This window comes from Elephas maximus, chromosome 13, assembly GCF_024166365.1.
Source record: "Elephas maximus indicus isolate mEleMax1 chromosome 13, mEleMax1 primary haplotype, whole genome shotgun sequence".
Lineage (NCBI taxonomy): Eukaryota > Metazoa > Chordata > Mammalia > Proboscidea > Elephantidae > Elephas > Elephas maximus.
In genome coordinates, this window is record NC_064831.1 from 33,729,751 (window position 1) to 33,745,741 (window position 15,991).

A 15,991-nucleotide genomic window follows, 5' to 3' on the forward strand; every position below is an offset into this window, starting at 1 on the left:
AAATAACTTTTGATTATTCGATGTTTGCCCTAAGTGCATTTTTATGATAATATTATAACATACCTATGAGAGTAGGGAAAAATATTTGAGTATGGACTGTTCATAGAACAAACCCTAAAAGTTATTTTTAGGGATTGGTGACCTAGATACCTTACAGTTTGCATCTTGATTCTGTAGGTCCAGGAAGGAAAAAATCGTCATTCACACCTTTCTGATTGACTGGGCTTTTACTAGATGTTCAAGTCTATGAGGTGTGGATAACTGTGGAACCTAAAATTCCCCTAGAATTTCTCTAAAAATGCAGTGGGGGTTGATAAATGTTACTAAAATACTTTTATTATTATAATGAATTTTCTATGATTTAATACTCAAATTCAGATTTTAACCTTTTCTTTCACTATTATGGTAATGACAGCCTTAGCATTATGATCTCAAACTGCTCCTTTTTTGTACAAACTTTCAGCTTAAACCTGTTAAACTTCCTCATGCAAGATTTTCTTATATGCATATTTGTTTATGCATTTAAAAAATTAATTTAAAATTTACATACAGTAAAATTCATTCTCTTTGGTTTATAATTTCCGTGAGTTTTGAAAATGCCTAAAGTTGTATCACCACCACCACTATCAAGAAAAGAGCAGCTCTGTTACCTCCCCCCGCCCCAAATTCCCTTGAGCTGCCCCTTTATACTCAGCCCCCAGCAGCCACTAGTCTATTCTCAGTCTCTGTACTTTTGCCTTTTCCAGATCATTAATTATGTCAATCTTTGATTTTGACATTTGAAAATTTTTTTAATTTGTTGACATTCCATTTTTTAAAGCACTGAATATTGATATTTGTAAAGTTAATATAAATATATCACACCTTGATATACTAATATTAAAATAATTCTTACATTCACATGGTCTTTAGAATTGACAGAATTCTTTTACATACATGATATTGTTTTCAGCCTCACAATAATCCTGTGAGGTAGACAAAGCAAGAGTCATTACCCCTGTTTTTCAGACGATGAAGCTGAGGCTTAGACAGATTAAGTAACTTGTTGAAATTTATATAACTAGTGATAGTAGAAATGGGCCTTGGACCTAGGTCTTTTGACTTCAAATGGAGCGTTCTTTGTGACTATACCATGTTATCTTATGTGGGTATTACTGTCAATCACTGGTTACTTTGGAGAACACGGTAATTTGGAACACTAAGTTCCTAGTATGTCTGCCATGTTGCATTAGACTTAACGTACTAGATATAATTCTTTCTCCTCTTTCCAAAAAACATCTACTTTACTGTTTTTTTAAGTATGTGTATGTGTAAAACATTTTCACAATGAACAGCTTAAATTTCATTTCGGTGGGACTGACTTAGCTTGTAGAATAAAAATATTTACAATTTCCAGAAAAGTTGTGAAAAAAATCTCAGATTGCTGGTATCTTTCTTAAAGTTTTGTGTACAAACTCTGATGCTAGTTTTATTTGAAATAATTTCAGTTAGGGTGAATATGTGTTTTTACAACAATCAGAATATTAAATATTTTCTCCTAAGTTTGACAGAGAAGCTATGGAAAAAATTGTATGATCAGTAATATATAATGGCAAAGCTATCACAAGTGTTGAATTCAATTATATTTTAGCACTTAAACAAAAAAAAAAAAATCCTTCTCTTATTAGATTGGTATGGGGGGGTGGTAAACGCAGATTGTAACAGGAAATTCTTTAAACATAAATCATGTTTTCTGGGCACAACCAGAACAGCAGAGGCAACAATAAAACCTTCCTCCGCAGTGGGAATGATTTTCAGGCCACATTTTAGATTCAGTGGTGCACAGTCTTGAGCTTGAATTTTTTTATTTGTAGCCCAGCTGTCAAATAAAACATTAACTAGAAAATTTGTTCTGTCAAAAAAGGGATATTCTAGTGCTTGTGGTAATATTTGATATTAGTGTGTGGAGAGGTGGACTGGTATTAAAGGAAACAAAAAATAAAGGTTGAGGAACACTTATGAGATTATCAGAAAATAATTTACCAAAAAGAACAGCAGGTATTTATATGCTGTGATTTATTTAGGAGGCATGAACCTCAACCCCATAGCAATAACAAATATCGCCAAGGAAGGCCGCCGGAACAGGGAAAAGTCAACTTGAAAAATACAAGGTTTTCCAGAGTTCAGCCCAAAGTATAAATTGTAGAGAATAAGTTAATTTGTATTAAAATTTGAAACCTCTAGATATAACTACTTAAAGGACACTCCCGTATTTATATCTTCCCTGACACCCAGTCCAAACTTGTCCTGTCTTCTTATTCTCACTGATCCACCTTGTTCTTTCCCTAGATAGTACTCACCACTATTTGTAACTATCTATTCGTGTTTATTTGTTTAATGTCTGTCTTCCCATTAGGTAGTAAATACTCTGAGGCCAGGGACCGTGCCTCTTTTGTTCACCACTGTGTACACAGTGTTGTTGTTTTTGTTAGTTGCCATGGAGTTAATTCCCACTCATGGCAACCCCATGTGTGCAGAGTAGAACTGCTCCGTAAGGTTTTCAAGACTGTGATCTTTCGGAAGCAGAGCACCAGCCCTGTCTTCCAAGGCACCTCTGAGTGGGTTTGAACTTCAGACCTTTCAGTTAGTAGTCCGTTGGTGCCACCCAGGGACTTTCTAAGACAGCCTAATCCTTGACACTTCACAGGTGCTCAGTAAATATTTGTTGAATGAAGAATAATTATGGTAACTTTTTGGGCAAAAATTTAAACACTAAGAAATTTTAGTTAAGGAAAAAATACAGCAATTGAGTATACATTTCCTAATACTGATATTATAGATATGGTGATGCAGTGGTTAAGTGCTCTCCTGCTAACTGAAAAGGTGGGAGTTCTAACCTACCCAGCTGCTCTACAGGAGAAAGACCTGGCCATCTGCTCCTGTAAAGATTATAACCTAGAAAATCCTATGGGGCAGTTCTACTCTGTCACATGGGGGTGATGTGAGTCAAAAATCTACTTGAGGGCACACAACAACATACATAGATGATACAGAGATAATGGCTTAACTAATGAGAATTAACATATGAATCTTGGAAAGTCCTACCTTTGTGTTTAAGCCTTCCCACTTCTACACCTAAATCACTCCACTCTGTCCTCACATGAGTTGAAAGTTAAGTTACCAAGTGAATAGCTGCTCTTTGCAAGCCTCCCTGTGAATATGGAACACCTGGGCGTCCTCCGCACTGTCTACCTCTAAATTAAAACCAAAACCAAAGCCACTGCCTTTGAGTCGATTCCAACTCATCCAGCCCCTATAGGACAAAGTACAACTGCCCCATAGGGTTTCCAAGGCCGTAAATCTTTAACCAAAGCAGATTGCCAGCTCTTTCTCCTGCTGAAGGGCTGGTGGGTTCAAACCACTGGCCTTTTGGTTAGCAGACTTGCCTTTAACCACTTCTCTACCAGGGCCCCTTGAATGCCTAGTTAGTTGTAGTCATTTCACTCATCCACCTTCTACAACCCACTGACCCATGGGTTTCAAAACTTAAATAAGCCTACCCTGAATAACTTATCTAAATTACTCCTGTGATTTTTATGCTCTTGGCATTTGGGTCTAGGCTAAGGCAGAAATCACAGTGCATACATTGTAATCAAAAACATAATCACAACGTGGTGTATTTAGTTTTTTTTAAGTTAAAATACACTGATTTAATCTTCAGTTTTCTAAGTATTAATAAGAATGTGTTCAGCTACCTAACTTTTTTCTTATCCTGTACAAGGCCTGCCTCTAATCTGTCAGTTGCCATTGGGTCAATTCCAACTCCTAGCACCCCGTTATTATCAGAGTAGAGCTGTGCTCCATAGGGTTTTCCATGGCTGATTTTTTGGAAGTGGATCTCTAGGCTGTCTTCAAGGTACCTTGTACCTCCACCCCTTTGATTAGTACCTTAGCACATTAACTGTTTGCATCACCCAGGGACTCTGCCTCTAATGTAACCCCACCCATTTCACCACTACCAAGTGCTGTCAACTCAGTTGCAACCTGTGTTGACCACATGTGTGCAGAATAGAACTGTGCTCCACAGAGTTTTCATGGCCAGTTTTTTAGAAGCAGATCTCCAGGCTTTTCTTCTAAGGTATCTCTAAGTGGGTTCACACCACCAACCTTTCAGTTAGTAGTCAATCACTTAACTATTTCTGCTACCCAGGCACTCCATTTCACCAAGAAACCTCTCCATTTTGTTCTTCATATAAATTGGAAATAAAGTGAAAATTATTACATTTTTCATAATTAGCTTTTTTCTTTTCCATTGTTTTTTCTAGAATGTCTTGAATTCACCTTACCCTACTCTGAATTTATTGATATAATTTTTTAAGTGACATGTATTGATGCCAATTTAAAAGGTTGAAAAAATTCAGAAGTGAACATTGTGAACATTTAGCAGTTAGAACACCTGCTTTGATTAAAGTCTTTTCTCCCTCTTAATCACAGGAGAAAAAAATGTAATTGATTCATTTTGCAATTTGAGGTTCAAGTGAATCTCATTTTACAGCTACTAGTACTTTAAAAGGAGCCGTGGAGGCACAGTGGTTAAGAGCTTGGCTGTTAACCAACAAGTCCGTAGTTCGAATCCACCAGCTGCTCCTTGGAAACCCTATGGGGCAGTTCTACTCCATCCTATAGGGTTGCTATGAGTCAGAAGCGACTCCATGGCAATGGGTTTGGTTTGGTTTTTTAGTAGTAGCTTTAAAAAAAAAAAATTTTTTTTTTTTTAAATGTGCAAGACTGCCGCTTAGGAGTGGTGACACTGTATTTGACTTACATCTGATTTATATAAAGTTATTTCAAAATTTTACCGTTCTAAATTTGTAAAGTTTAACCTAATAAACCTTTATCATATTTATTAAAATCAAGAATTAAAAAAAATTACTTCTTCAGTTGTATGTATTGTTATCTTGAAAAGTTAAATACATTTAGATACCAGTACTTAATTGAGACCTTCAGCTTTAGAGTAGGCAAGGAGTTCCTAGGTAATGCGGATGGTTAACTCAGTCAGCTGCTACCTGAAAGGTCGGCTGTTCAAGTCTACCCAGAAGTACCCTGGAAGAAAGCCTGGTGATGTACTTCTGAAAACTTAGCCATTGAAAGCCCTATGGAGCACCATTCTACTCTGACACACATGGGGTCACCATGAGTCAGAATTGACTTAAGGGCAACTGGTTATAATGTGTTCTAAGTTAAACACAAACTTTTTTGGCATATTAATTTTTTTTTTCAGCTTAGTGGTCTTTTTTCTTGAACATTTGGATTGTATTTTTAATGACCCCACTGAAACATTAAAAAAAAAAAAAAAACTCATGCCGAATATTAAGTGTAGACATTCTGTGACATATTCATTTGTACATTATGTCAACATTTCAGAGGAAAATGTTAGTTGGAAACTATAGGGGCGCTATGGAGGTGCTACTACAGATATTTAATTCTTTACAAAGTTTGATTATAAACAGCATCTCTGGTTAAACAAAGGTTCTGAAAGGTGAAGGTTTTACTTTTTTTTGATACCTTTACATGAGCAATTCTTCCTGTGTTTGAGGTCCTAAACCAGACCAAAACCAAAACCAAACCCACTGCCATCGAGTCGATTCCGACTCATAGCGACCCTATAGGACAGAGTAGAACTGCCTGATAGAGTTTCCAAGGAGTGCCTGGAGGATTCGAACTGCCGACCTCTTGGGTAGCAGCTATAGCACTTAACCACTACACCACCAGGGTTTCCTTTGAGGTCCTAGACACAGTAAATTTACTGAGCTCCTCTCCTTCTCGCTCTGGCCCCACCCACTAATTACCCTTGGATAAACTACCATAATCTTGACTTCATCATCACCGCTCCCTAAGGAATTTTCATCGCTCAGACCATTAAAGAAAGAATGACCTGGCTCAAGTTGCAATTACAATAAATTAGTCCTTTTATAAAAACTTAGTTCATGGAATTCTGATTTGGAAATGGAGAAACTCTTCAAAGTAACTTATATTATCCTGGTATGTTGTTGTTGTTTGGTGCTGTCGAGTAGATTTTTGACTCATGGTGACCCCATGTAACAGAGTAGAACTGCCTCATATGGTTTCTTGGCTGTAAGCTTTGCGGTCTTTCTCCCAAGGAGCCATGGGGTGTGTTTGAACCACCAACCTTTCAGTTAGCACCAAATGCTTAACTATTGTGCCACCAGAGCTCCCTGTATAGATCACTTAAAAAAGAAAAGAAATATATTAACCTTCACTCATTCAGAGACAGGTTTGTTTTAGCAAAGTCTGAATTATGGAGTACTTTTACAGAAAGGCAACTAAATTTTGTTTTGTTTTGAATCTTATGTTGACTAAACAAATTATTAAAATGGTTCCAAATAAGGATTCTCCAGGGCCTGCTTTAATCAGTAGACATGATTCCTTTTTAACTTGTGGTAGTCATTTATACCTATATGTTGTCATGCTCCTCAAATACTATTCTTTTAAATACTTCTAACATATGCCTTTCAAAAATGTTACTCTCACAATTCAATTAATCTTTTGTTGTTTTTAGTATTCAAAGAAAACCTTTAGATTCAACCAGATCAATTATAAAATCTGAATTATCAAAATTTGAGTTAATATGGCTATATTGTCTTACAAGTTATCTAAAAAAACCAGTTGCTGTCCAGTCAATTCAGATTCACCGTGACCCTATAGGACACAGTAGAACTACCCCATTGGGTTATAAGTTATCCAGTCACTGGAAATTTGGTTTTCTTTCTTTTTTTTTTTTTAAGCAATTTTAAAGAAAACCGTTTTGTATTTCAGGAAAACTGATCCAAGTGGTGTTTGGTCATTGGGATGTTGTCACTTGCCTCACCCGTTCTGAGTCATACATTGGGGGAAATTGCTACATTCTGTCAGGATCACGTGATGCAACCCTTCTGCTGTGGTACTGGAATGGAAAAAGCAGTGGGATTGGTGATAACCCAGGCAGTAAGTACAACTTGTTTTATAAGTAAACTTTTACACGTGGCATGGAATAACATTTTGCAGTGCAGTTATCTTTTGCATGATAGTAAGAGTGAAGCAGAATTAGCAAGTAGTTGTAATTTCTTAGGTATAATTTAAGGAAGCTCTGCATAGCCTTGTTATCAACATTTTGTGAACATTGATAATTCAAATCCAAGCAGGAAATCTCATTATTCATGGTATAGGTTTTTCTTATAATCTGAAAATGCTAGTTCTTCATTGGAAATGGCTGTCACCAAATAAAGGTGTTTCATTCATGAACAATAAGATGTAAAAGAGCAATCACCTATTATCTTGTTTATTGAATTCATATTTTAAAAGAGCAAAATAAAAATGATAATTTCATGGAAACCAGTCTTTACAAAAATATGCTTTCATCTACATATTAAAAGATAAAACAGGTCATAAAAGGCCAATATGGAATATTCAAATTGGCTCTTGGCTTTTCAGATGGGAAATAAAAATGTTCACCAGCAGCCTTAAACATCTTTATGAAACTATGCTTAAGGCAGTAAAACAAAAAATGTGTAACCATTTAAAATTGTGATTCACAGAAGGCAAAAAAGGAAGCAGCTGCCATTAAAACCAATCGCACACAGCTGCAGAAAAGAAATGGCTTTAGAAAAACACATTAAGAAGTAGGAAAAAACAATTAAAGGGACCACCTGAAAAATGAGAATTTAATTAAAATGATTATGACAACACTGAAGAGTTCTTGCAAGAATAGCTTTAGATTTTTGCTTCATAAAGTAGAACATTTTAACTGCTCTCCAATATTTACAGTTTCTTAGTTTAAAGCAAGTTGCACTGTATTTACCTAAGGAAGGACCATGTTGTTCCTGATTACCTTACCCGGATGCTATGGTACTGCTGTCACCCAGCCCCGAATTAGGAAACAATTTAAATATCTTTAAGCCAGTCATATTTTGGACTGATTTTTTAAAGCTGAGCTTAAATGTATAACATTTGTATGAAACCTTTTTTGTAATTTACTTAAATGCCAGTACAATTTTAAAAGACTATATATATGCAAGGTATTTTTCCAAGCTGTTTCTGTTTTATATGTATAGGATAGACTTTGCTTGCTGTGGTGGGTAAACAAAATTTTCATTCAGTGAACCTCTAATTTATATTTCTTATTTTAATCAAAATGAATAATTCCCTCCTCAAATAGAATATGAAAAATAATTTTAAGGCTGTGATGCTGCATATAATATGGTCTTTGTGATCAGTTCAAATTTCAGTGTGTGTCTGTGTTTCATGTATCTGTACATGTATCTGTTTTATATGTAATTACAGTAAAATTTTAAAAGATGTAAATTTCAGAGATACTGTTTTTAGCACTCTTGAAAAATATTTCATGTTCTTTTTATTATGGACTCTTACATTCTGCCCTTCTCCTTTCTTACCTTTAAGGGCGTATGACTACTTCCAATTTCTTTTTTCCTGTTTCGGTGAATCCAGTTACTGAGATTTGCTATATTATCTCAGGCAAACCTATATTTGACATAGATAATAAAGGTACCATTTTGTTATCTCAAAATATTTAGGAAGAATTTTTTCTTAGACACCGGCCTTTTTTTTTTTTTTAGACATAACCTGGTCTAGAAATAATGTAAGGTGTTTCCTGAACCTCTAGCACTCCAAACAAGAAGAAAAAAGATAGATTCCCAGTTTTTGTACTTGCAGACCCAATCACGTTCTGCAGTTACACATGAGCATTACCAGTGTGTACTCTGAGAGCCATGAGCATTACCAGTGTGTACTCTGAGAGCTAGCTGAAAACAGACTAGCTACACTTGTATTTAAGGCTGTTGCATTCCAGAAATTTAAGTTGATTTCAAAATTACAATTTTTCAGCTTTTCCATAAGTAGATATATGGTATATGTGTGTATGTATGTGTGTACATATATATCTTATAAATCATCCTAGAAATGATCTTTGCATGTGTCTTCTGAGAAACGAATCAGTACTACTGACCAAATGCTGGAGTTTAGAGTAAAAATAATCTAAGCTTTGCTGTGGTCCTTCTGTCCTGCCTATAAAATGAAACCAACAGTAGTAACTGACTCAAGGCGTTATCAGAAACACAGGATGCTTTGAGCAAATAAATCACCACGGAAACACCATCTCATTGGCATTAGAGTATATATGATTACATTATATTTTTTATAAAGCATTTCATCTATACTCTCTCATTGTCTGCAGGATGCTAGACATTAACCCCTACTAATGCTGGTAATGAAAAGAAAAAAAAAGAATAACACAACAACACCTCTAAAAAAATTTTAGAAAATTGTAGTGTATCTTGACTAAATGAAATCATGTTTCTCAAAGTGAACCTCACTCCTTTCTGGCCTTTTTATAATGTCTGATGTCCCGATTTAATTTTGCTTTATCTTTGAAGGATGAATCTGCGAGAAAGACAAATAGGCACTTTTTCATGTAATGAGAACTTAGACACATTAGAATAGAAAAATGACCAAGGCAGCCTAAGCTTTGCAGAAGAAAATGACAAACAAAAACAAAACCATTTTTACTGTGTGCCAACTGTGTTTGAAATATTCATGCAAGCTGGTTTGGATTTTATAAGCCTCTGGCTCATTGAGGGCTCCACCATGCAGCCGCTGAAGTCAGAGCTTTGCAGATGAGGAATTTTAGGTTATGCTTAGTTCTATATTGTATCTCTTGGATACAGTATAAAGGACCTTTATGAGGCACTCGGGCTTTTATATACATATAATTGCAATATGATCTATAAATGCACAGAGTACCTCACCTTAAATTTTTGCATTTAGAGTGTTTTTCTTTCTTTATGGGAAAATAGATACACGCAAGAAAACCAGGCAAATGCGTTTTCTGCCTTCTGTAGGTCTCATTCAGGCATTTCGTTACTTTAGTTCAAAGATCAGGAGAATCAGCTGGTGATTTTACTTGCTAAGGCCATAAGCCTGCACCTTTTTCTCTAGATCTAGTACTGGTCCTATATGTAAAACTGATCATCTTATTACTATTTTTTAAAAATACCATGTTGTCTAATACTTGTACGCATATTGTTTAGACAAAATCAGGCTAATTCAAATTGGATAAACCCTAGATGTAGTTTAATTTGAGGCTTGTAAAAGGACACAAGTGTTTTATGAAATCTGCCTAGATTACAAGGCAAAGCCTTGTTTTCTTACGTGACAGCTTTTCATCTTCAACTCTGTTGTCTCACGATAGTTATCTTCTGTGGAATGTAATTTTCTCAATGAGATGAAAATTTAAAACAGGATTCCATGTAGTTGTGGATGTGTTTTATAAAATGACCCAAGAACATTTCCATGAAAGATGTTTTCTCCATGGAGGCATAGCGTCCCTCTTGCCTTAGTGCTCTGTGTCCTAGAACTGAATCTTGCCCGCCACAGTGCTTCTCCTGAGATACGCACTCTTCCTACAGATAATGCTACCGCACAGTTCCAGCTTGGGGAGGAAATGTTCACCACTGCTTTCAATTGGCATTTAAATATTTTAAACTTTGAGATAAGCTTTTTATATAAGATAAAAAGGTCCAAATACTATTTATTCACTATTTTTATATCATAACAATAGATCATAAATGTGGATTTTAAAGATGAAAAAGCTTATTAAGCGTTTTTTAAAGTACTTAAGTAATTTTTTCAAAGCCCCCGTTGACAAACCTTGGAAGCAAACAGCTGCTGACCGTGAGGGTGTTGCGTGCATTTGTGTTTGTAGTATTTCAATAAAGTAGTTTTCCGTTCTCACGTTCTGGTTTTGATTTGATTGAAAGGTGGCATTTTTTTTTTTTTCCCCCTGTCTTTGCAATCAGACATGGTAATCTATGTCAGCTTTTTCCTTTATGGGAATGGCGTCTACTTGGGGGGAAAAAAAAAAACTTAAGTTTTCTCTTAACAACAAGATTCTGTTCTTTAAGAATATTTCAGCACCGTTAATTAGGAAGAAGGTTTTATTAACCACAAGGCTAGCACTCACAGACCACAGAGCTGTTTTTTAAAGTACTGTATGCTGCAGCTGCCCTGCTTTTCCTCTGTCTAAAACTTCATTTTGTTATACTCTCATCAATCACTTAAGTCATTACCGTAAATCCTACCGTTGTTAATTTTACTAGTATCACCCTAATGAGACATTCCTGCTATAATTAAAAATGAATTCTAACTTTAAGGCATTCTAAATTTTTTTCTTTTTAATGAATTTAGAATGATCTTGCCATATGACCATAAATACCACTGGTATACACATAGACTACTCATCAAGTCTGCAAGAAAAGTCGTATCATAACATGTCCAGGAGTGAGTTATTCACTGGGTGCCTCTGCGCACACGTGCTTATGCATATGTATCTCTTTGGGTACATGTTTAGGAGTTACGTCCTTTTTATTGTAAAGCCTAATATGCATTACTGAAAAAAACTGATAAATCCTTATTCTTTGTCTTGCCAAAATATAGGTGAATGTAGCACAAACACGACTCTCTGTAAGCAGGTGTCCTAGAGCACCATCTGCTGGATGCATTTGGGGATTTAATGTTGGTAATGTGAAAATTTGTATTTGATGAGGCAGGTGTACTTTATTTTTAATTGCCTGTGATGTATTTTTTACGGGTCACAAATGTCAAGGTATGTATATTCTGTGTTGAACTCTGTGAGCTTGTAAAAAGAAATCACTTTGTTCCTTCTTTTGCTCCACCATAACCTGGTTTAGGAACTTTACAATAAATACTTTGTCTAAGGAAAAAGTAAACACAATGTATACCTAATAACAGGAGGTATCATAGTTTGTCATGAGAGAAAATATCATCTTATTGATTACAGGCCTTTCGTAAGCTATATCCATTGCCACGGAGTCAATTCCAACTTATTGCGACCCTATAGGACAGAGTAAAAAACTGCCCCACAGGGTTGCCAAGGAGCATCTGGTGGATTCAAACTGCCAACCTTTTGGTTAGCAGCCAAGCTGTTAATTACTGTAGCGTCATCAGTAAGCTATAGTGGGGGAAAACTGCTGTATGGATGATATTTTGAATTTAAACTCCTTATGTTCACCAGATTCTGAATGTGAAAACAGTGCTTGAAACAAGTAGCCTTTTTATGCCTAGGATATGACTCTCGATTTGACTCTTTGTCAAGCACATGAGGTTTTCTTATGCACATCTTAGCCAGAGCTCCCCTCCTTGCGGCGCACACTGTTGCACGAACACAGACTGCCTGTATTTTTATTTTCTCCTTGAAGAATTCAGCAAGTAGGGTTTTGAAGCCAGTGTGTTGGCAGTGTTCAAGTTCAGGTGACATTAAAACCACATCTCTGAAATTCTCCAGAAGGTCCAGGATGTTTAGTGCTCCGTGATGTAATGCAGGCCCTCAAGTTCCAGCAAAACAACTCTGTATTTACTGCTTGTAACTAATAGTAAATGTGGTAAAAGGAATTATATTCGTATGGCAAATGAATACAACCTTAATGTGCACCATATGCAGAGTGGTGGGGTGATGTGCCAATATATCACATTTATTTACCTTGTTTGGTTGCAGAGAAAAAAATGACTATACCATTCAGCCCCGTAGGCTGTAGGCTGTACCCACATAAATATGAGAACAGAAGAACTAATGATTTATTCCCTTGAATTGAAACTGAGTATCTTCATATGTAGGCTTTAATACTGCCACACCAGAAGAAAGTTGCTTGTGCAATACTTTATGCTTGGATAGGAAATTTATTTTCCAACAATTGCTAGAATCAATCACAGAAAGTACAAATTCCCTGTAGTTAACTAACTACTGCTGTATGGGTGCTCAAAGAAAATTCTGACTGTGTCTTCCTTCACTTGAAAGACTGAATATACCCCAAAATTGGGAGCTTACTTGCCTTTTTTTTTTTTTTAATCTAAAAGTAAGACTCTTCTGCTTTTAGAATTTTGCATACTCGTGTGTGCATGTGTGTTGTGTGTGTGTGTGTGTGTGTGTGTGTGGCGTATTGCTGTAGAACTACTAAAGATGCATTTAATTAAGACCTCCTGGAACACCATACTAGACTGACTCCAAAGTCAGCTCCATTAGAGAGATTGTATGACAGCTTGGTGTATATGTACCTCAAACTGTACTTTAGGTATTCCTGTGAATTTATGAAAAGGGAACCACTTTACATGAAATTCAGTACTTTAATGAGTCTGATGTTTTTGTTTACAAAGGAACACTTACCGGTTTTTTTTTTTTTTCCTAGTTGCCACGGTTTCTAGATACCATGCTCACTAATACGGCTTTAGAAAGCAGCAGCTGAACAGTTTTTTTTAATTTACTTTCTTGATCTTTTAACATTGTTGTTAGTTATTGTTAGGTGCCACCCAGGTGGTTCCCACTCATAGTAACATGTACAACAGAGTGAAACACTGCCCGTCGAGCATCATTCCACAATCCTTGGCATGTTTGAGTCCATTGTGGCAGCTACTGTATCAGTCCTTTTAACATTACCATTACCTAATTAAGTACCTAACTGCATTTTATTTCCTGGCTAGTTGCTCTCTCTAATTTTTCTTACATTCAGCTGGATTTGTTCAGACTTCAGATTAAAGATTTGAAGTATTTTTAGGTAGCAAAAAAATCCTTAGAACTCTTTTTGCCTTTTGTGCCTTAAGGCTGCATGAATGTCGTGCTTTTTAGCTTTTAATTTTTTAGCTTGTAACTTTCTAAAACCGAGAGTTTTTTTATGTCTTTGGGGTGAGTGGGGTCAAGATGTTTTTAATAGCTCAAGATGTGGAAACTCTCGCTAGTTTTCACCGAGTGCCTTGCTTATGTATCTTTAATGAAGGAACCTTAAAAATGCTGAGGAGATAGTACGAAGAATTGTCTGTGATTTGATTAGGGAGTGTCTAAACGTTAGGTATTTAGGATAAAGCAAAACCTGTTGCCGTCAAGTCGATTCCAACTCATAGCAACCCTATGGGATAGAGTAGAACTGCCCCATAGGGTTTCAAAGGAGCGCCTGGTGGATCCCAACTGCCGTCCTCTTGGTTAGCAGTTGTAGTACTTAACCACTATGCCACCAGGGTTTCCATGTATTTGTTAAAATTATTTCCAATTTTTGAGCATTCATAAGAATTATACTCAGTGTTGCATATCAGCAAATCTGAAAACAATTTCAATAATTTTCTTACTGTCCATATTCTCTTTTAGAGGCAGAATTTTTTCATTTTTATGTTAGTAGAGACCCATATGCAGCTACAGAAGGTATAGATGGTTGAGAGCTGAGCTGAGCCCCTCTGTGGGGAATCAACAAATGAAAAGCATTGGTCTCACGAAAGTAGGAAAGAGGTATATTAATAAAAAAAAAAAGTATGATGTGTCCATATATTGAAATGTATACGGCTGTTAACAAAGATATGTTGATATTATTGACATTGAAGGATATGCTGTCTGCTATACTGCTAAGTGTAAAAAAATCACTAAACTATATGTAAAATGAAATTTTAAACTATGTATATCTGTATGTGTATACACTTGTATTCTGTGTATACTTATACATAGAACAAAATCTGGAGTGATAGCCAGTAAAATGTTAGCAATGGTTATTTATAGGCAGTGGTATTTGGAGGCAATTTTTCGTTTTCTTTTTTTTTATATATAAACTTTATTTTTATTTATTTAATATTGTGATTTAGGTGAAAGTTTACAGAGCAATTTAGTTTCTCATTAAACAGTTAATACACAAATTGTTTTGTGATGTTGGTTGCCAACCCCACGATGTGTCAATACTCCCCACTTCTCCACCCCACGTTCACCTGTCGCCATTCGTCTAGTTTTCCTGTACCTTCCTGCCTTCTCATCTTTGCTTTTGGAATGGTGTGCCCATTCGTCTCGTATGCATGATCGAACTGTGAAGCACATCCCTCACGTGTGTTGTTGGCCTCATAGACCTGTCTAATCTTTGGCTGAAGGGTGAACCTCAGAAGTGACTTCAGTACTGAGTTAAAAGGGCATCTGGGGGCCATACTCTTGGGGTTTCTCCAGTCTTTGTCAGACTACAAAAGCTGAGTCTTTTTGTGTGTGTATGAGTGAATCTAAATTTTGTTCTATATTTTCCTCCTGCTCTGTCTGGGACCCTCTACTGTGATCCCTGCCAGAGCAGTCAGTGGTGGTAACCGGGCACCATCTAGTTCTGGGCTCAGTCTGGTGGAGGCTATGGTAGTTGTGGTCCATTAGTCTTTTGGACTAATCTTGCCCTTGTGTCTTTGGTCTTCTTCATTCTCCTTTAAGATCCCAGTCACTACTCACCAGTCAGATGTAGAACATTTTCTTTATAGACTATGTTATGCCAGTTGAGTTAGATGTCCGCAAGACCATGGTCCCCAGCCCTCAACCCAGATGCTTGGTCTCTCAGGGCATTTGGATGTGTCTGTGAAGCTTGTATGACTTTGCCATATGCAATTTTTCATTTTCTTCTTCATAATTTGCTAAATTATTTGAATATTCTATAATATATATTACTGTGATTATTAGAGACAACAAAGGTATTTTTATTTTGGAAAAAAAGTATCTAATTATTATAAAATACCTTCAGTCCCTGTCCCTGGACTCCAAACTACTAGATCTCTTTAGTGGTTGTACCACAATTTTTGTTGATTGTTCTGTCAGGGAAGGTTGGAAAGTCTAAGGCAAGGAGGAGTGGGGGAAATTTAAGCACAGTTTCTAGAAATTAAGATATGTTTTCCCTTGATGTGAAACAAAAGTAATGAGAATCGTCTCTATTTGGCTTTTATGAAGAACAGAATCAGATATTGTGCTTTTGCTGAAAGAAGTGTCTATAAGAGGATGAAAATAAGCATCTTTGTGCTGCTACTACCACCACCACCTCCACCAAATGATACCAGGCACCGTCCTAAGCACATCACATATTAACTCATTATTCATCCTAATAATAGCCCTGTATGGTAATTACTGTTATCTTCATTTTATAGGTGAGGC

The 15,991-nt window shown here is 36.2% G+C and overlaps 1 protein-coding gene across 1 annotated transcript in view; it reads left to right on the top strand.

Annotated features, from left to right (window-relative positions):
* The window catches only part of LRBA (LPS responsive beige-like anchor protein), a 769,624-nt gene that overhangs the window by 731,682 nt on the left and 21,951 nt on the right, over positions 1 to 15,991 (top strand). Inside the window, exon 54 of the mRNA XM_049905216.1 lies at positions 6,817 to 6,984. Within this exon, the coding sequence (XP_049761173.1) occupies positions 6,817 to 6,984 (168 nt within the window). The remainder of the gene's footprint in view (positions 1 to 6,816; positions 6,985 to 15,991) is intronic.